This window comes from Danio aesculapii, chromosome 13 (genome assembly GCF_903798145.1).
Source record: "Danio aesculapii chromosome 13, fDanAes4.1, whole genome shotgun sequence".
NCBI classification, from domain to species: domain Eukaryota; kingdom Metazoa; phylum Chordata; class Actinopteri; order Cypriniformes; family Danionidae; genus Danio; species Danio aesculapii.
Genome location: NC_079447.1, coordinates 16,312,837 through 16,334,744, shown reverse-complemented (window position 1 = coordinate 16,334,744; position 21,908 = coordinate 16,312,837). Strand labels below are relative to the sequence as shown.

Here is a 21,908-nt window from a genome sequence, read left to right as displayed (position 1 = left end):
GATCATACAGCCAGTGCTCATTTGTAGGAGAGGCTTGTGTGATGTTGGTAAAAAAAAAAATGGTTTGTCTAACCCCAATACTTTGTTAATTATTTGGCCAAAACCGAGAAGTGTTACTTTGTGCCCCGCTCTCCCCTATGTCTTTTGTTATTAACTACATAAGGAGAAAGAAGCCTTTAGTGGGGTAGAAAATGTACTTATTTTGCTCGCCTGGGTTTTTAAAAAATGTGCAACTTTTTTATTTTATGACCTGGTTGTGATATTGCTCAGATGACACGTCAAACAGACATGGGTGCTCCTGCCAAATTTCCATAGTTTTTTCTCCATTTCTTGGGTCCAAATAAACTGAAAATGAGTGCTTTTAAGTTCTCCCTATCCTCCCGCTGGCCTGCAGATACCCATACTAGTGAATGCTGCTCTCTCATTGGCTGCAGTTAATCGCCGATGTTATTTTCAATCAGAACACATTTCACACAGCATGATTTGAATCGCCAACAGCTCCAGATATGTAGCATGCCAAATATCTCACGGGCATCAGCGACTCATCTGCGATTCTCTCAGGTCACGTCTTTGATAGTTCACACTGTGTGATAGTTACTTGCGTGAACGAGCATCTGTGATTTCAGACATTTGTCAGCGATTTCTCAAAACTTGTCGGCGAGTCAAAATCGGGGCTAAAATCATGCAGTCTGAACTGGGTATCAGAGTGCAGTGAATGGGAGAGTACAACAAATGATTTTTTTTTTTTTATAATCCTATTTGCTGAAGTAATAAAAGACAAACTCCACAATGGTGTTATCCAAACTTTCAGAAAAAGAAAAAAAAAAATAGTGTGAGACTGATGACTGCAGCCAGAGAAGAGAATAACGTCAAATTAACTCTCAGCCCCACAGACACTGCATTAGAAATGCCTTGCATAAATGGTAATTCACTTGTTTTTTTTGTAATTTGACACAAAGATGATATAATACACTCAGAAATGCACATAAATGTTCATACATTTAAAAAAAAAATCTAAATATTAAAAACTTTCAAGGATTTAAGATTATGATAAACATATGATGATGAACGCACCATAACAGTCTTGTTAAAAGGGTCCATTAATGTGTGACTGAGGGAACGTGTCGTAAGCAATGCATTCTTGGCGTTTAGGTCAAGGGAGCCTGATTCCCATTGATCTCTACTGATTTTTTTGTATCATATACACTCATCAGCAATAAACTGTAAGTGTTCGTACTACAGGTAATGAAGAAAATCATATATGGAGATGTTTTTTTGCAGCAGCTCATTGATGCCATAAAAGGGTTGTTTTTCTGGTGTGATTTTTATCACTTTACATTGAGTGCTCCTGCATTTGCCCTAAAACATGGCCGACCGCAACTCACCGTGACGTATATGTTTCCGAGATCTATACCAAAGTCCCTTTAAGGCTATATCCCTTTAAGTGTATTCTATAGTCTTTGTCTATACGACGCATGACATTAGATAGGTAAAAACATGTAAGAGCATTGTAAGAGTAATATACTGTATAACATTAACGCCAAGCAAACTAGTTTTCATGTTTAGTTTTCAAGAATCGTCGTCTTTGGTGTTAAGCAAACTGTGTGGTAACTGGTTCCTGAGAGACATGTCAATTTCCAGAGCTTCTGCCACGAATCTGTCTAACATCCTGCATCATATGATGTACTGTATATATCAGCCGCGCATAACGTTCATTTGCCCATCAACACAGATCTGTTTTAATCATTTAAAAATGTGAAATATTTTTCTTACAAAAACACATCGATCAGCTTCACAAGACAAGCATTAACTCCCTGGTGGCCTATGGGTTAGTTTTACGATGGATTTATGAGCTTTTGGGAGCTTCAAAATAAAAGAATCTATCTAACACCATTATTCAGCATGGAAGAGCCTGGATGAAATTTAAAACTACTCTGAAGGTGCTCATCTGAAAGAAAAAAGTCACACAATGGCTTGAAGGTGAGTGAATTGTGGGGTAATTTTCATTTCTGGGTGAACTATTCCTGACAGATGTGAATCAAGACATTACAGTTCACACAGAAATGAAAATGACCTCATTTATTCTCCCTCATGTGGTTTTAAACATTTATAGGTTTCTTTCTTTCAGTGAACACAAAAGAAAATATTTTGAAGAATGCTGGTTGCTGGCACTAATTGACTTCAATAGTCAATAATATAATGGAAGTCAATGGGTGCCAGCAACCAGCATTTTCCCAAATATCTCCTTTTGTGTTCAACAGAATAAAGAAACTCATAAGGGTTTTGAACAAGTGAATGGTGAGTAGATGCTGACAGAATTTTCATTTTTGGCTGAACTATCCCTGTAACACCAGCAACCATGATTAAATCAGATTCAGGAAACCCTTCTCCAACAGTCTTAAACAAAAAGCAAGATATTGTAGTCGGAAGTTGGAATCTTTTTTGATTAAACAGAAAAAAGACAATGCTGACCCATCCCTTTATAGTTCTTGCATAGTTCTATGAATCTTGCATTTTTTAAATCAGATTTTGTTAGGATATTTAAGAATACGAACAGAAGCTGTCGAAAAACATACCTTGAGTGTGTCTTGATGCTCTTGAAGGATGTTGAGGTCTGTGTTTTGGTCATGGATGTTTACCATGTAGCGTTGGCTTTCTGCTTTAGCTAGCCACAGCAGCAGAGAGTGAAGAGTCTCGTGAAACTCCTGCACAAATAGATAAACAATACAAGAGCTTGTGTTTATTGCATGCTGCTTGTGTTTGCTCAGTTTAGACCAGGGGTATGTAAAATGAAGCTGGATTAGCTGGCTAGCCACTTACATATGTTTCAGTTTCGTTTGCACCATTTCTGGGTTTAGCTACCATTAAGTTAGCTCAGCTAAGCTAATACCACAGCAACAAAGAATGACTTTGAAAGAAGTCGAGCTGCATTCATCTTACCTAAACCCCATCTTTGGTGCAAACTAAATTGAAACTTAACTGGCTAACAAACTAATCCAGCTACATGGCCCCAGGATATTTAGAAAAACCAGAAGGTTACAGGAAAATGTTGTTTTAAACTAGTCATGAGAAAAACCTCAGCAACACTTTAAAACATGAACTGATTGAGTATTATTTTAATGTATTTACTAACATGAACCAACAATGAACAATACATTTATTACAGTATTTATTTATCTTTGTTAACAATAATGATGTTCATTGCTAGTTCATGTTAAATCTCAGTGGATTGTCTAATGTTAAGCACAATTTTTTAATTTAATATCGCTGAAATTTAATAACGTTGAACTGTGATTAATAAATGCTGCACAAGATCGTTCATTCATTTATTTTCCTTCAGCTTAGTCTATTTCAGAGGTCGCCACAGCGGAATGAACCACCAACTATTCCAGCATATGTTTTACACAGCGGATGCCTTTCCAGACACAACCCAGAATTGGGTAACACCCATACACACAAGAACGTTCATACTTAGTGTTATTAAATACATTAGCTAAAACTAGCTAATAGATCATTATTGAAAATGTGATTCCAAAAATCATCTGTGACTAAATGTACTGCAAATATGGCTGATAACTCACCTGACCCTTCAAACTAAAAACAGAGTGAGTTATTTATTTATTTTTTTAGAAACTCCAGCATTCAAGAGAAGACACTGATATGACTCGGTCACGGTATCCTGTGGTTTCAAGAACAACATGTACCTAACATTTCTGCAACCTTTATACACAAGCAATCAAAACATCCCTCTTGTGGTTTTGTATACTCAGATAAAATCTTTATGCACCCAGAACGTCAGTGCAGACAAGTGCAAACGTGTGAATGTGCACTGAAATATGCCTTGCTAAATATTTGTAGAGCTTCACAACAAACATTTAATCATTCAGTCACACTTTATCTTAAGATTAAAACATTCTGTCGACTAAGTGACTTTGCAACCACACAGCAATTAGCAGTCATTAGAGTACCAGTAGACAGTCTGCTTTATATCTCCTAACAATTTACTTTGATGATTCCTAAATAGACATTTAATGACTGTAAGTAGTTTTGCAAGTACTTGTCGGCTAGGGCTGGGCAAAAAAGAAGATATTTTAAGTAAAATAAATCTTAAGTTGTTTTTTTTTACAAAGTAGATTGTGGATTTTTTTTAAATATTCTGTACTCCAGGGGTTTAAGATGTGCTGATATACTGTCATTATATGTTTCTAAATATTCTAAATTAGTTTTAACCAGGGTTACCACAGGGTTCATCTATTCAAATTTAAGACTTAAGGGGTTTTAAGGACCATTATGAATGAAATTGCAAACTTATACAGGGCTAAAGAGGATTTTTGTAAAAGTTTCAATGGAAAAGAGCTTTATTTTCCCCATACAAAATTTTTAGAGATGGCAAAAGTACTCACACATCCTTTACACAAGTAGATGTTTAAAGTATGTTTAAAACGACTCTGGTAAAAGCTGAAGGACTGACTAAGCTTTTGTACTCAAGTAAAAGTAAAGAAGTACAGCCTTTTTACTTAAGTAAAAAGTAATCATTGCTTTAGTTTGTTATTGTTTTAGTTTTATGGTGGTAACTGCACTGCACATCATGTATACATCTATACAAAATAACTTACATTTCTTATTTTTTGTAAAAATTTTGTTGCCAATTTTCAGCAGCAAAGTAGCCATACTCTAGTAGAAGAATATTCTAAAACATAATTCTTCTGCCTATATACTGTATTTCTAACTAACACATATCTTAAATTTAACACTTCATTTTGACCAAAACATATTTTAGTTTTTTTCTTTGGATAAAATAAAAAACTGAATGTATTTGACTACAAATTGTTTATTGCATTATGCTAAAGCTGCTTCATTTTGTTCAAACAGCAAAACTCTTGCAGCACATATGATTTCACGGTTTGTTATTTAACAGATAAAGTCATTCATGCTGTTAATACATTTTTGCACATGATAAATCCCTGTTCCTTTGCATTATATCTTTATTCTTAAATCACCCAGTATCAATACTTTGTGTTCTAAAATATTTATCTAACAATCTATCTAACAAATCTAAATGAAGACAACAGTTTATATACATAACATACATGTTAAAATTATAAAACAGTATAAATTATGTTCTATGAAATATAGAAATCAAAGGAAATAAACCTCATTGCATAACGTATTCGTAGGTATTTAATTGCTTTGGTACTAACTGTACAAACGTTGATAAAAAAAAGCACATGATTCTTAGTTTTTTCGCGGTATTAGATTGAAAGATCTGATGTACAGTACAGGAATGCGTCTCTTGTTTTACCTATGATCTGATCGACCACACCACATTTTATTACCCGGTTTAAACATGAGATCAGTCATGTTTACATCGCGGACTCCCTCTTTCTCTTCCAGGTTAGCCGTTCTCCCATGGTAAGCTTAAGTAAATAAGCCTACGGTGCTCACATCAAGAGCAGCGCACTTAGTACTTAAGTACAGTAATGAAGTATTTGTACTTTGTTACTTGCCATCTCTGGAAAATTCTAATCAAGTTTCTTCTTATCCACTTATTTCAAATAATGTGTAAAAACAAGAAAATTCTAGTGGTATACATGCATTTTTCAACGTAACATTTCTTTAAAAAATTGCAATAAACTAAATGTATGCACAACAGTCTGTCCAGGTCAGTGTCATTACCAGGTAGCTATAAAAACATGACTTTGAAACAAATGTTATTGTAAGGATGGTAATTAAACCATAGTGGCAAATAGAGTTAAAAATGTAACTTTTGTTAAAAGTTTCATTGAGTTGCATTGCTGATCATTGGATGGGTTTTGGGCCGACTGAGCAACTACATGGACATGAGACCTGTTTAAAATGATTTAAGATTTATAACACAATATTTCAGCAAATGTAAGGATTTTTTTAAATGTAAGATATTTTAAGACTTTTTAAGACCCTGTTAATCGTGAACATATCTGTCAGTTTCTATATATCTATATTTTGTTTTAATGTAACCATTTTTTTTTTAGAAATATCAATTACATTTGTATTAAAGGGATAGTTCACCCAAAAAGGAAATTTCTGTCATTGTTTACTCATGCTTGGTTGATCCAAACCAGTTTGAGGTTTTTTTGTGAAAATGTTGAAAACCTGTAACCATTGACTTCCATGGTATTTCTTTTTCCAACCATGGAAGTGGATGGTTACAGGTTTTTAAAGTTCTTCAAAATACACTGTTTTGTGCTTCACAGAACAAAAACCCTCAAACTGGATTGAAACAAATCATGGGTGAGTAAAACGATGACATAATGTTCATGTTTGGGTGAACTATCCCTTTAAATCTATATTAACTAAATCAAATCAAGAATCAAAACTGAATCAAATCGAATCAGGATATCTGAATCAATACTCAATCCTAATATCTCTAGTCTAACAATTAACTACTATTCTAATAAGAATAAATTAACATGTTTGAAATTAATATATAGCTGTAGTGAAAATTATTAGCCCTCCTGTGATTTTTTTCCTCAATGATGTTTAACAGAGCAAGGAATTTTTCACAGTATTTCCTCTAATATTTTTTCCTCTGGAGAAAGTCTTATTTGTTTTATTTTCGCTAGAATAATTAAATAAACTATTTTAAGGTCAATATTATTAGCTCCCTTAAGCAATAGCAATTAAGCCTTTAAATGTCACTTTAAGCTGAATACTAGTATCTTGAAAAATATCCTGTAAATTATTATGTACTGTCATTATGGCAAAGATAAAACAATCAGCTATCAGAAAAAACTATTATGTTTAGAAACGTGTTGAAAAAAAATCTTCTCTCTGTTAACCAAAAATTGGGGGAAAAATATACAGGGGGGCTAATAATTCAGGAGGGCTAAAAATGAATACTTAAACCGTATATATAGAAAACATAAAATCTAAAATGTGACTGTCAATATACAGCCTAATCAAACATAGACAGCACACTGCGATAATGTCTCAGTTTTGAAGCCTGTACAGGTTGTATTCCTGACCTGACACTCCATGAGCGCTCGATGCAGGCGATGCTCCCAGCTGTCCAGCGCCGCGCAGGCCTGAGTCCACTTCTGGTTGACCTGCTGGAGAGTCTCACGCAGCTCCTGGAGTTCAACGCTGTCGCCGTGCTGGAAACTCCGTCCGCTGAGATTCACACCGATCATCACTGATTTGTAGCCGTTGAACGTCCTCTGCATGTCCTAATGATAGAAAAACAACAACATGAAGTTTTTACAGTATATGCCTCCTTTAAACACTAGAGTTCCAAAGTTTGGGATCAGTATATGGTTAAAAAAAAACCCTCTAATTCTAATGCTCACCAAAGCCATATTTATTTGATAAAAGGATAAAAAGCAATATTATAGTTATTATAGTGCTGCACGGGCCTTAAATCTAAGCCCTAGCCTGGCCCTGGCCCAAGACGCACAGGCTGTGGCCCTGCTCTTGTCCAACAGCTTATCAAAATATCAAAATAGAGTCTGACCCGAGCCTGTTTTTTCTCATTAAACAGCTTATACTGTTACAGCCATTACAATAGACCACATTTGTTTTTAATAGAAAGTTTGTTTTTTCATTTCGTTTTTTTAATCAGAATAATTTAGAGAAATGTTTGAGTTTTTTAGAGAAAGAGTTTTTTTTTTTAAGTGACATCGATATGCAAGCGGTATTTTGTGAGTTTACTCAATTTAACCCAGTGGCAGATGTATGAACTGCGTGTATGGACCAGAGGGCGCTAACTAATGCCACTTTTTAATTAATTAATTAATTTTTTATATTTTTTATATATTTTTTCTTAAATAGATTATTAAACAGTATACACTACGCTATATTGACAAAGCAAGAAAGAATGAGAATAAATAAAGGTGTGCGTTTGTGTTTTAAAGTGTGTATTTACATGCATGGTGGGAGATGGGCAAAGAAATCTATTGGCTTTAGTTTTGCTGGCAGTTTTTTGGCACACTAAAATTACAATTCAGATAGCTATTGTTTAAAATAAGGTTCAAAATGAGTAAACGCTATTTAAAACAGCCAAACTTAATTGGGACATTTGCCAAAAGGCCTAAAACTAATGAGACAAATATTGAACACATGGGATAGAGACCACAGTCCCATCAGCACCTGAGCCGGGGGAACTCCAGGCCCAGCCGCTGTCTTTTTCATTAGACAATTCAGATCCAGCTGTCAGCTCTGCAGCCTTCTCGCATGGAACCGTTACCATTCAAGGTGTTTTAAACAATTTTATCTGACAGACTGGCACAAATAAGCAGATATCTTCATTCTCACAACGAGTTTGAGTTCTTTCACTCTTCCAACCGAGTTTGTTCTTCCGAGGTAATCTGGGAACACATTCAGCGCTGCTGCGAATACTTTGTAAACGTCTGTTCTGCTTATTCAAATGACTTGATTACATGAATTAAATTGTAATTGACTGGAGTAACAGGGAAAACAGCTTCAAAATAGGCTTCTCTGAAGCTGAATATTTCACTTTAATTTAATTTAGGCTAGATTGTTTTTTTATTTGACAATCCAGTTGATGTTTTGGTGCTGAAGTATAGTGGACTTGGTTTGAAGTACTTCACCTTAAATGTTATTCGTTCTTCTATTTTATCTAATAGATAACTGACCAACAAAAATATATTTAAATTAAGATTCAAATTATATGAAATTTGTTTTAAAAAGTTAATCTCCATCGCACGTGGCTGGAAATCTCTATATGCAAGTCATCACTGGCACTTCTGGACTGCATGCATTAAATCTCATTAAACTTTTTTTGGAAGTTTTTTTCTAATGCAGGCCCCGAATCCCGATATGCGTGCTGGCTATGACGTGAAAATTGGCCTAAAGCCTGGCCCTAGGGGCATAAAAAAGTCGGGCCCCGACGAGCTCGTGCTCAAATGCAGAACTCTAATTATGGTACTTTTATTTAATCATGTATTTATTTGTAACTTAGCTTAATTAATTAATTTGATTTATTTTCTCTTTTTTAGAGGATATGTGTGCTTTAAATTTATTTTATTTTATTTTAAGGGGATAATGGGAAAGTAAAAAAAATAGGACAAAACTTTTTCTGTGTTATATATTATAATTTAAGATCTTGTTAAATGCAAACATACAAAGATGTATTTATTTGATAAAAATAGAGGATAAAAGTGATATTATGGTACTCTTATTTACTCATTTATTTGTAACCTAGCTTAATTAATTAATTTGATTTATTTCTCTACTTCAGAGGATATCTGTGTTTTTAATTAAGTTTTAATTTAATTTGATTTGATTTTGAGGGAATAATGTAAAGTAAGAAAATATACCACTATGTGTGGTCTTGTAAAAATACCAATTAAAAATATATATTACAGAAAAGAAAAAATAAATGTTTTTAATTCAATTATACTTTAAATTGTAAGTTATTTGTGGAAGACGACATGGTGGCTCAGTGGTTAGCACTGTCGCCTCAAAGCAAGAAGTGCACTGGTTTGAGTCCTAGCTTGGTCTGTTGGCGTTTCTGTGTGGGTTTTGCATGTGCTCCCCGTGTTGGCGTGGGTTTCCTCTGGGTGCTCTGGTTTCCCCCACAGACCACAGACATGTGCTATGGGTGAATTGAATTGGCCGTAGTGTTTGTGTGTGAATGAGTGTGTATGGATGTTTCCCTGTACTGGGTTGCAGCTGGAAGGGCATCCACTGTGTAAAACATGCTGGATAAGTTGGTGGTTCATTCCGCTGTGGCGACCCCTGATAAAGGCACTAAGCTGAAGAAAAATTTAATGAATGAATGATATTATAGAAAAAGAAAACAAATGTTTTTGATTCTATTATATTCTACATTGTAATGTATTTGTGATGGCAAAGGTGAATCTTAAGCAGACAATATTTTAGTATCTAGTTTTGTAATCCTTCATGATCCTTCAGAAATCACAGGAGGTTGCTGATTTGAAACATTTAAGAAACATTTAATATGATTTATGACATTAAAACATGATGTATATCTACAACAATGTTTTTATAAATGCCATTTATACATCTTTTAATATCATGAAATTTATATGCGGGAGGTTACATTTATTTAAAAAAAAAAGTTGACCTTGGATCAGTTATACTGTTTTTTTTCAAATTTGATCAAGAATAAACAATAAAAGTTTAACAATTTAAAAAAAGGTAATTTACAAAAGTTTAATTATGCTTACAAAATGTGATATAATAAATGCACAGTATGTACAGACATGGACAAAATTGTTGATACCCTTACTTACAGCACACACTGAAACAACTTGAAACTTAAACAGTAAAGATTAATTAAAAATGACAACAAACTAATAAATATCTGATATTGCTTTTGAATTGTGGTTCAACAGAAGCATTAATAAAAGGCAAACTAATGAATCTGGCCTGGACAAAATCGAAGAGTACCAACAATTTTGTCCACGTCTGTAAGTAAGCGAGTAAGTAATGTGTATTTATAAAGCGCATTTATCATGTATGGCCATACACCCAAAGCACTTCACAATCATGAGGGGGGTCTCCCCTCTCCACCACCAGTGTGCAGCATCTACTTGGATGATGCGACGGCAGCCACAGGACAACGGCGCCATTTCGCTCACCCCACACCAGCTATAGGTGGAGTAGAGAGACAGTGATAGAGCCAGTTCAGTGGATGGAGCGGATTGAGAGGGCCAATGATGGGTATGGGCCAATGGAGGGAATTTGGCCAAGACACCGGGGTTACACCCTTACTCTTTATGAGAAGTGCCATGGGATTTTTAATGACAGTCAGGACCTCGGTTTAACATCTCATCCGAAGGACAGCACACACTGACAGTATAGTGTCCCCTTCACTTTATTGGGGCATTAGGACTCAGACAGACCACAGATTGGGCGCTCCCTGCTGGCCTCACTAACATCATTTCCAACAGCAACCTAGCTTTCCCATGTGGTTTTCCATGCAGGAACTGACCAGGCTCAGCCCTGATTAGCTTCAGTGAGTAACCGGTCTTGGGCTGCAGGGTGATATGGCTGTGGTTGTATGTGTGTGTTTGTTCATTTGTTTTAAATACTGACTTTTTAAAATTTACTTAAAGCAGGTACCAACTAATGGTAAATTCAGAGCAAGTAATAACACTCCATTGCTGTTTGAGTATGTCTCTGTAATTTCTGATCAATATTTTTAATTTGAAAATGTACTGTTATGATCAATTATTTTTAAGCAATGAGCACTCAGTACAATACCTGAATCTGAATGGCTGCTTGTTGTTTTATGAACTTTAATGTCTCGAAATACCTTCAGTTTATGGATCTTGCTCTCCATGTCTCTGATGGTGATTTTGGCCTCTAGAGTCTGTAGTGTCTCCAATTCAGGCATCACAGCGTTCAGCCATGCCATGATGTCAGAGAGGTCAGAGTTCAGTCTGTGCCACTGCTGAAGATCCTGCGGGACGCGAGAGGACTGCACCTGCAGCAGCTCCCACCGCTCGATCACACCTGAACACAGGCAATCTTTCAAAAAAATCAACCCACAAATCTCTGTAAAAGTGTGTATGAGTGTGCTTGATACAATCTGCAGTACCTGTGTTATCTGCTGCACTGAAGCCTGTCAGTCCCTGATCCTCCAGTTGTTCATCCTCATTCAGAATCAGCTTGACCCGCTTTATACTGTCTATACTGCCCGCACACTCAGACATCAATTTATCCTGGAGGGACATAGCACAACATTAAACTATATGTGTGTAGTAGTGATTAACTAAGCACAAAATTGGGAGACTGACCACAAATGGTTAACTGCAGGATTTGAGGACTGTTTTTGACATCGTTAATTAATATGCAGTGCAAATACATGGAAAGAAACAATCATGTACACTGGAAAAAAGCGATTAGTTGATTTACTTGAAAAGAATGAGTAAACCTGTTGCTTTTAAAGTGATTAGTTGACTTTCGCCAACCAGATTCCTCCAAGTAGGACAAGTTCCTGGATTAACATCTATGTTGATCCTGGAACAACATTCCATTCAGACAATCAGAATTAAGGGATACGTTTACCATTTATGTTTATATTTATGTTTACGTATAAGTTTAGACTTATGGTTAGGTTTACGCACTTCTACATGAGTGTTATCCAACTATTATTCCCCTCTGATTTTGGGAATAATTTACAGTTATGTTTGGGTTTAGGGGTAGGGAATAGGTATGGATTACACTTTCAAACAAAAATGATGTTCTAGGATCAACATAGATGAATATCCAGGATCGCATCATACTTGGCAAAATCATGACATCCAGTTGACTTTACTTAAAGTGGGTAAACCTGTTGCTTTTAAAGTAATTAGCAGGCTTTACTTAAAAAAGTGAGTAAACCAGTTGCTTTTAAAGTAATTAGTTGACTTTACTTAAAAAGTGAGTAAACCAGTTGCTTTTAAAGTAATTAGTTGACTTTACTTAAAAAGTGAGTAAACCAGTTGCTTTTAAAGTAATTAGTTGACTTTACTTTAAAAAGTGAGTAAACCTGTTGCTTTTAAAGTAATTAGTTGACTTTACTTTAAAAAGTGAGTAAACCAGTTGCTTTTAAAGTAATTAGTTGACTTTACTTTAAAAAAGTGAGTAAACCAGTTGCTTTTAAAGTAATTAGTTGACTTTACTTTAAAAAGTGAGTAAACCAGTTGCTTTTAAAGTAATTAGTTGACTTTACTTTAAAAAAGTGAGTAAACCAGTTGCTTTTAAAGTAATTAGTTGACTTTACTTTAAAAAGTGAGTAAACCAGTTGCTTTTAAAGTAATTAGTTGACTTTACTTTAAAAAAGTGAGTAAACCAGTTGCTTTTAAAGTAATTAGTTGACTTTACTTAAAAAGTGAGTAAACCAGTTGCTTTTAAAGTAATTAGTTGACTTTACTTTAAAAAGTGAGTAAACCAGTTGCTTTTAAAGTAATTAGTTGACTTTACTTTAAAAAGTGAGTAAACCTGTTGCTTTTAAAGTAATTAGTTGACTTTACTTAAAAAAGTGAGTAAACCTGTTGCTTTTAAAGCAATTAGTTGACTTTACTTAAAAAAGTGAGTAAACCTGTTGCTTTTAAAGTAATTAGTTGACTTTACTTTAAAAAGTGAGTAAACCAGTTGCTTTTAAAGTAATTAGTTGACTTTACTTTAAAAAGTGAGTAAACCTGTTGCTTTTAAAGTAATTAGTTGACTTTACTTAAAAAAGTGAGTAAACCTGTTGCTTTTAAAGTAATTAGTTGACTTTACTTTAAAAAGTGAGTAAACCTGTTGCTTTTAAAGTAATTAGTTGACTTTACTTTAAAAGTGAGTAAACCTGTTGCTTTTAAAGTAATTAGTTGACTTTACTTTAAAAGTGAGTGAACCCGTTGCTTTTATAGCGATTAGTTGACTTTACTTAAAAAAGTGAGTGAACCCGTTGCTTTTATAGCGATTAGTTGACTTTACTTAAAAAAGTGAGTAAACCCGTTGCTTTTAAAGTAATTAGTTGACTTTACTTTAAAAAGTGAGTGAACCCGTTGCTTTTATAGCGATTAGTTGACTTTACTTTAGTGAGTAAATCTATTGGCTTAAAATAATTAAGACAATGATTTATGTGCATAATTATGACAATTAAGTTAAGTCAACTTAACCATTCCATTTGCAACAAGTTTTCTAACTTTTTTATGTAAAGTCAACTTGTTGATTCTATGGCAATATGTTTACTCTCTTTAAGTAAAGTAACTTATTGTGTTTTACAGTGAGCATGCAAGTCTAAGCTGCACTTAAAGAAAAAAGAGAGAAGAAATCAAATAGATTTGTCAAATAGTTTGGCAAAACTTGAAGTATTTTTTAACTCAGCTAAAAATAAACAATAACAATTTGAAGAGGAGGAAAATGCCTCCCCATCTGGAACTACTTTTGTCAAAATGAGACCAATAAAAAAACATCTGAACTTTTCCTAAATTTGTGGCAAATCACTGTTCCTGTGCAGATTTTGTTACAAAAAGAAAAAGAATTGAGAGAAAATATTGATAATTTGGTTAGACAATGGACAAAACTGCCCAAGGTAAAACCAAGGCCTTCAAGGACTCTATCATTTTGTACAGAAATAGACACTTTATTATTATTATTATTATCATCACTTTATTATTAGTATCATTTTACCAATCAATTATCAATTACCAATAATATTTGTCTTACCCCAAACTGTAGAGAATTCTGTTTTTTTGGTCTCATTTAATTTTATATACTCAATATTACTGTTGCACAATTCAAAAGAAAATCCTAACTTTTCCTAAGGGCCCCCAAAATGTTAAACCTGCCCCTGTAGAGTGTGAGAATGTGGCTGAAATGACAGTGTTCTCACATAGGCCTGTGGATGGTACTGTCCACTGGTGTCAATGGGTGACGATGTGAGGCTGCGTATGATCTCTCTGTTCGGCCGCTTTCTGTCTGGCGCATCAGGAGAATGCCACGTCTCCACCATTGACCTTCCTCCTGAATAACAGACAGAGAGAGAGAGATATTTCAACTCATAATATCAGCCATAACCAAACAGGTGGGAATTCATCACTCAGTTGCACAGCATGCTACTGAAACAAGAAAAAAAATTAAGATGTGATGGAATCTTTTCACATACTGCGATGATACGCTTCCACAGATGCTACTAATTAGTAACAGTTTTATGGAATATTTGAGTATTCATGCAATTCTTTGTGACCCTGTTTTAATGGAAATTAACGTCCCCTCCCTTTATGATATCTTTAATTAACAATATCTTTTTTTTAATTAAACTAAATTTTTTTCCTTCTTTTCGAAAATCATAAAAATACTATTTTGGATACATTTTTGCTATTTTATTAAATAAATTGATTTACAAAACTTTTATTTGTTGCAGTTTCCTTTCACTGCTATACTGACCACCATACAGTATGTACTTATGGCCATCATTATCAACTGGAAGTTTTTTTTTGGTAACAGTTTACTTGAAGTGGTTATCATAAGACTGTCTTGAGATTTTAATAATCACAACATGACACACGTCATGAATATGGAGGTCTTATGCATGCATGATAATTCTCATAAAGTGTTATTCAAGAGCTCAGCTATGTCTTTAAATGCAAAGATGACATTGTTTGAGATGTCTTGAGATAATAACTTGACATAAACAAATATAACATAAGCCTTAAGTGTCTTTGTCAATGACAAGCCAGTCATTTAGAAATAATAAAGTGCCAAATGAAATACATTCTTTTTATACATGTATTTTTTTAAATGATTATTATTTTTATTGGATGATTTAACTTATCTTTCTAATGCCTGTTTATCTTATTTATGACATTTAAAAAAAAAAAAAAAAACAGAAAAATGATACAAAACCATGACACAAAAATATTTGACAGAGGATTCAGTACACATAATGACAAATTTATTTTGTACCATTGTAGTTGAGATCAAAATATACATTAATAATGCTGATCTAAAATTACTAGCATTAACACTTTTAATGAGACATTTTAATGACAAATTCGTTTTTTTTCCACTGAAAAAATGTCAAAATTAATTCCGTGTCAGTTTAATGTAAAGTTAAACCATAAAGTGAAGTACTTTCTTAAGTTTGATCAATAATCTGCTATATCATGTTTATGACAGATTTATGACAAGTTACAGACGTTGACAAAATTGTTGGTAGCCTTTAGTTTTATGCTGCTGTTGATCCACGATTCGAAAGCAATATCTGATTTTCATTTCTTTATTTTTAGTCATTTTTGATTAATCATTACTTTTTTCAGTTTCAGTGCCCACTGTGGGTTTTCTTTCTTCAGCGGAAGGGTACTAACAATTTTGTCCACATATGTACGTTATATTGTGTTACAATTTCTATTGTCAAATTGTCATAAAGATACTGACAGGTTTTGTTGTCTTGGCAATTTAAAGCTGTCATGACAAACACAATGAAATGTTATGATGTATTTGTTTATGTCAACAACAATGTCATCTTTGCATTTAAATTGACATAACTGAGCAAAGGACACTTAACAACAGTTGTTATAAGCATGTGTAAAACATTTTATAGTCATGATGACCTTTGTCATGTTTTTTAGTATGAAGGTGCCATGTCAGTCTTATAAACACCCTTTTGTTAATCTTTTGCAAAGTCAAGGAAAGCAGCAGAGGATTTTTTTCTTTAGATATTGAAGTAATTGGTAACCCAGAATGAAATTTGTTGTACTTTCCATAATTACAATTCTAGATGTTTACCCAGCTATAACAAAATCTGCCTTTGAGAACTGCAGAAATGTGAAAAGAGTCCACTGGTCGCAAAAACCAACACGTGCTATGAAAAAACAAAAACATCTGTGTGAACGCTTGCTGAACAACACATGCTGAAGATGATTCTTGGCAAACACAAAAACAAACATCAGGAGATTTGAAGAGCATGACATGAGCAGCTGCTAAAGACAGGAACTTGTTAAGCAGCCGCGCTGTAAGCAGTTTTTTTATTTGGAAATGATTCACTCAAGCATGTATGCATTTGGGTTCATATACTGTAAATATGAAAAAATAAAACATGCTAAAACATGTATGTGATGTGCTGACAGCATGCAGCAGGCTCAAGCCTACCAGACACAGCCTTCAGAGCTTTAGCTGTAGCTTTAACATAAGACTGAGAGCTTTCAGTGACCTCTACATCTGGAACACAAGAGCGACAGACAGACACAGATCTAGAGACACCGTAAGACACCGCAGAGCATTAGGAATAACAGATAAAGACAGTGTTAAATAAAAGACAGAAGGGTCCAGATGGAGAAATAAAGCGGCAAACAACAGACAGGAAAGTTAAGATATATATTATTAGCATATCATAAAGGTTTATCGTATGACTTATTTGGTTCTTATGCAATCAATTTTGTAGAGAAAATAAAACTTTCAATTAAAAATCCATCATAGAACTAAAAAAATGTTTCTCAGCTTCTGGTTTTGCTTTGTAACAGTGTTGACAAAAACCACTGCAAGCACATTTTTAATTGTAATATTTTAATATTATTAAATACATTTTTTATTTCAATGTTCAACTTACATTTTAAATAACATTAAAACTCAATAAAAAGTATTTCTGAATTATTTACTAATAGAAATAAATTGAATACAGAGTAGTGATATTCTGTGAAAGTTTAATTTCCAGATATTCTCCAAGTGTTGTTAAAAAAAAACATGTACATTTTCATAGAATTTCCTATAATAGTTTTAGTCTGGAGAAAGTCTTATTTCTTTTAGTTTGGAAAAAACTATTTTTTAAATCTTATTATTTTTAAGGTCAACATTATTAGCTCCCTTAAGAATTATATATTTTTTTCAATTGGCTAAAGAACAAACCACTGTTGTCGAGTGGCTTACCTACTTAGCCTAACTAACCTAGTTTAAGCATCTTTTTTTTCGTTTTAAGCATTATAAAGTCTGGATAATGGATAGTAAAGCCTAAAGTGTCTTCTTTCCAAAGATTCATGAACTGTAAAGTTCACCTTTCCAAAGATACATGAACAAATTATTCAGTAACTGTTACTGTTTTAGTTTGGGAAGGTCACTGTTCAGAAAGTGCCTATAACGGTGAGGGAAATAAGGACACCGATATGGTCTCAGAAAACTTTTAGCAGAATTCTCATTTTGCATGCCATCTTCATCAAATTTGAAATATAAACTCATAAGACACTTGGTTTTCTAGGTATATTTTTTTTAGGTTATTACATTAATGTTTTCCTGTGCTCATTTATGTAAAAACAAATATTGAGCAGTACAAATTTTCTTTCTCATTATTTCATAATGTATAACTTCATATTTTTAGCATGAAACTTTCTACATGGATCATGGTAAAGCTCAAAGTGTCTTCTTTCCAATGATACCTAATTTATGTTTGTAGCTCACTGGGGTCAAGAACTGTTACTATTTAAAGTTAGCTAGGTGTAAATCCCCAAGAGCGGTAGAATGCTAGTATCTTACAAAATAACTATTAAAATACTGTCATCAAATTTAAAGACAAAAGAAAGTAGCTATTAGAAATGAGTTATTAAAACTATTGTTTAAAAATGTGATGAAAAAAATCTTTTCTCTGTTAAACAGCACTTGGGAAATATTTTTAAAAGAATTCAAATTTCACAAGAGGAGAAAATGTACTCTAAATTGTAGTATTATTCATCCATCACACACAGAGACCAAGAAAATAAGTAGTATTGTCAGAGATCAGTCAGTAAAGAGTTACCTGACAGAGCGCTGTAGTAGGTCAACTCCTCATCGTCCTCCGGAGAAGAAGATCCTCCCACATCCACAGTGTGATCCCACTCCAGCGGGATTGAGTCCACACTGACAGGTGTCTCACGGCCTGATCGCTCCAAAGCAGGCGGTAATAGCTGTGAAACGGCTTGACGTACAGTTAACGACACATCAGAGCCCATGGCAGCCTCCTCTTCCTCTCTTTCCCTCTCCCACACCCCACCGAAATCAGCCGAGTCCTCTGGATCTGTGTCTCTGTCCGAGAACTCACGCTCCTCCTCAAGAACCTGTAAAAAAAGCAAGTGATTAAAGAGGTAAATCAGTATTCAAAGTCCACTAAAGGAGGTCGAGCCTTCTCACACATGGCTCCTAAACTCTGGAATAGCCTTCCTGATAATGTTCGAGGCTCAGACAAACTCTCTCAGTTCAAAACTAGTGTGAAAGGATGCGTGAGTGTGCTCCATGTAGGTGACAAACCACCCGTAGGACATACTCTTCCTGTCTTACTGCTTCTATGTTTTATATGTTTGTTCATATAACTCCTATTTTCATTTATAGCACGTTATTTTCGCATTGACATTTAAAATCTCTAAAATCAATGGATTTAATATGTTTAAATTAATTATGAACAGCAGCTACACTTCATATTTTCTTTGTTCTCTATTTCCACCTAGGCATGCCCATTCCACTTGATGAGATCCAAAATATGTGAAAAGGTGATGCAAACCATCGACCACATACACTTAATACACTTCATTGAACATGTACACATAGACATTACCAATATACTATATAATGTACCTGCAGGTTAACTATGTTTATATATAATAACTTTATCTGTTAAAAGCTATTAGCTGCTAGTTAATTGGTTAAAGTAATTAATAACTAATACATTTATGGTAACTAATAACCTTAACTTTTCTGATTAATACAATAATGTGCACCTTTTGTAAAGCTGCTGTGAAACAATAATTATTGTGAAAAGAGTTACCGGGCGTCTGCTGATAAGACGATGGTGGAATCGGGCGACTCTGCCGAACACTTCCTGACAGTACGAGTGAAGTTCTTCTAGCTCATCTTCAATGAGCACGGCATCCAGGGGAGCGCTTTTCTGGATTAGATTCTCTCCAAACACAATCAGAGCATCGATCTTATTAGTGTTTAGAGTGATCTCCTGCTGAAATGCCTGCAGGAAGACAAAACACAAGGATCCTTCATTCTCACTCTGTGTCCTGACTTATTTCTTAGTCATGTGAAGTAATACTTAGTGTATATTTTATGGCCTCATTTCCGAACCTTGTTTCTATCTTGTCAGAAAGGATTGGTTCATGCAAAGATGACAATTCTGTTATTAGTTACTCACACTTGTTGATCCTAAGAACACAAATTAAAATAATTTAAATGAAATCCCAGAGCTCTCTGACCCTCTATAGCAGGGCTATTCAATTAATTTGTTATGGAGGTTGTTATGTTTATTTTTGACGTCTTGGTCACACTTTATGAAGGGCTGGAACAAATAGCCTTGCTAGCCAAGTTCAGCCCACGGGCCACCAATTGAATAGCCCTGCTCTATAGACAGGAACAGTTTGAGACATTCAAAGTTCAGAAATTTAAGAACATGGTCAGACGCAGAGCACAGACGCTCTTGATTCTGGAGGTCATTAATATAATAACACTAATACTTAAACGGTAAGGCGTTTTAGAATGACCAAAACAACAGTTCAGATGTTTTACAGTGTGCTCAGCCTGCTGGTTTGTCCATTTATGTACATTTTCATCACATGATCTCTTATAAGTAAATCACATGACCTTTTTTAATGCGCATACTGAAATTTGTTCAGTAAAAGTGTTTCCATCGTAGTTTATGCGCATCTTTTCTTATCGAAAAAAAAAGTTTATCCTACTCAGTTATGCGCATGAGTTTTTTATGTGCATTTTAAAAATGTATGCGCATCATGGCGTTTCCATCAACCGTTGTTATGTGCATATCCAAAATGCGCATAAAAATAGGTGGATGGAAACATAGCTGTTGTCTGTCCTTGTGATTGTACAAGTGCCGTCCTGGTTGCGCTCGGGCCATGTGTGTTTTACGTGAGCACATGCTTTGTGTTGTCTCTTTGTGTCATGTGCTCTCCAAATCTACTGTCTAGTTCCACCCTCCATGTTAACCCATTATTAGTTTATTCAGTTCACCTGTTTTTTTGCTAATGGTTTCTGCTTTTATAGTCTCCTCTAGTCTGCTGTCCTGTGCCAGTTCGTTATCATCTTATCCTGTCATGTCCAGCCCTGCACTTCTCTGCCAGCCCAATCAAGTTTGCTTTTGCCTTTTTTGTTAATGTTTTCTCCCTCTGGGTAGTTTGTTTTGCTTTATGATTTATTTTTATTATTAATGAACCCAAATTATTTACTGCATTTGAGTCCTCGCTCCTTTCCCCATTCTACACCCATGACAGTTGTCTTCTGCATCAGCTCAGTGCACATTTACTACAGTGAATCCCATGTTTGCATAATGTGCTGCTGACTCTAGTGGCAATGCTTTGTACTGCTCATAATTAAATGTGCACCCTGACCAGACGTGGGAGAGAAGATACAGAAGAGAAAAGTCTTATTCACTTTTTTTATTCACTTTTTTGCCACACAAAAGTGTCCTTAGAGCTTTGTATGATTACAATTAAACCACTGAAGTCAAAAGGAATATTTTGACAATGTTTTTAGTTAATTTTGTGAACTTTGAATGTCTCATAACTATTGTTGTCTATGTCTATGAGAGAGCTCTTGGATTTCATCTAAAATATCTTCATATGTAGATAAATGAGAGGCTCAGGGGATTGAAAGACCTTTTGAACACAACATGTTTTGAAGAATGGTAATTATTGACTTTCATAGCATTTTTTATTCCTATTATGGGTGTCAATAGATATCGGTTTCCAACATTCTTCAAAATGTCTTCTTTTGTAACAAAATAAAGAAAATCATGCAGGTTTGAAACAAGTGGACGGTATGTAAATGTTGACACATTTCTTTAACTGAAATAAACACATCTTCATTCATTCATTTTCTTTTCGGCTTAGTCCCTTTATTATTCTGAGGTCGCCACAGCAGAATGAACCACCAACTCATCCAGCATATGTTTTACGCAGTGGATGTCCTTCCAGCTGCAACCCATCACTGGGAAACATCTATACACCTATACCGCATGTCTTTAGACTTGTGGGGGAAACCGGATCACCAGGATGAAACCCACGTGAACACGGGGAGAACATGCAAACTCCACACAGAAATGCCAACTGACCCAGCCGAGGCTCGAACCAGCGACCTTCTTGCTGTGAGTCGATCATGCTATTCACTGCGCCACCGTGACGCCTCAAAATAAACACATATCTCAGAACATTTTAAATGTTCCAAGTCCCAAAAACACCTCAGACTCCAAAGAGTTTTTAGAGTTCTTAAAACTTTTTTACATAACAGAGGGTACTGACATTTAGTTGACGCATCTTTTCATGGATATCGCTCTCAGAAAAATGCTCCACATTGGTGAGCTGAAGGTCCATCTCAGTCAGCCAGACTAAAATCCCTTCCCTCGTTCCTTCAAAGTCTTCACGCTGAGATGTGAAGTGCTGCACAGAGGAGAAGCATTTTATAACATTTTAGCAAATTTGAGCTTTTACAGAGAGAAA

General features: G+C 34.7%; 1 protein-coding gene across 1 annotated transcript in view; it reads right to left on the bottom strand.

Moving 5' to 3' along the window:
* Positions 1-21,908, bottom strand: part of syne2b (spectrin repeat containing, nuclear envelope 2b) — a 200,381-nt gene that overhangs the window by 8,870 nt on the left and 169,603 nt on the right. The window contains exons 118-126 of the mRNA XM_056471431.1: positions 21,711-21,848; positions 19,223-19,417; positions 18,221-18,518; positions 16,588-16,656; positions 14,330-14,460; positions 11,564-11,687; positions 11,279-11,478; positions 7,005-7,205; positions 2,577-2,705 (exon numbers count right to left, since the gene is read on the bottom strand). Coding sequence (XP_056327406.1) covers positions 2,577-2,705; positions 7,005-7,205; positions 11,279-11,478; positions 11,564-11,687; positions 14,330-14,460; positions 16,588-16,656; positions 18,221-18,518; positions 19,223-19,417; positions 21,711-21,848 — 1,485 coding nt within the window. The remainder of the gene's footprint in view (positions 1-2,576; positions 2,706-7,004; positions 7,206-11,278; positions 11,479-11,563; positions 11,688-14,329; positions 14,461-16,587; positions 16,657-18,220; positions 18,519-19,222; positions 19,418-21,710; positions 21,849-21,908) is intronic.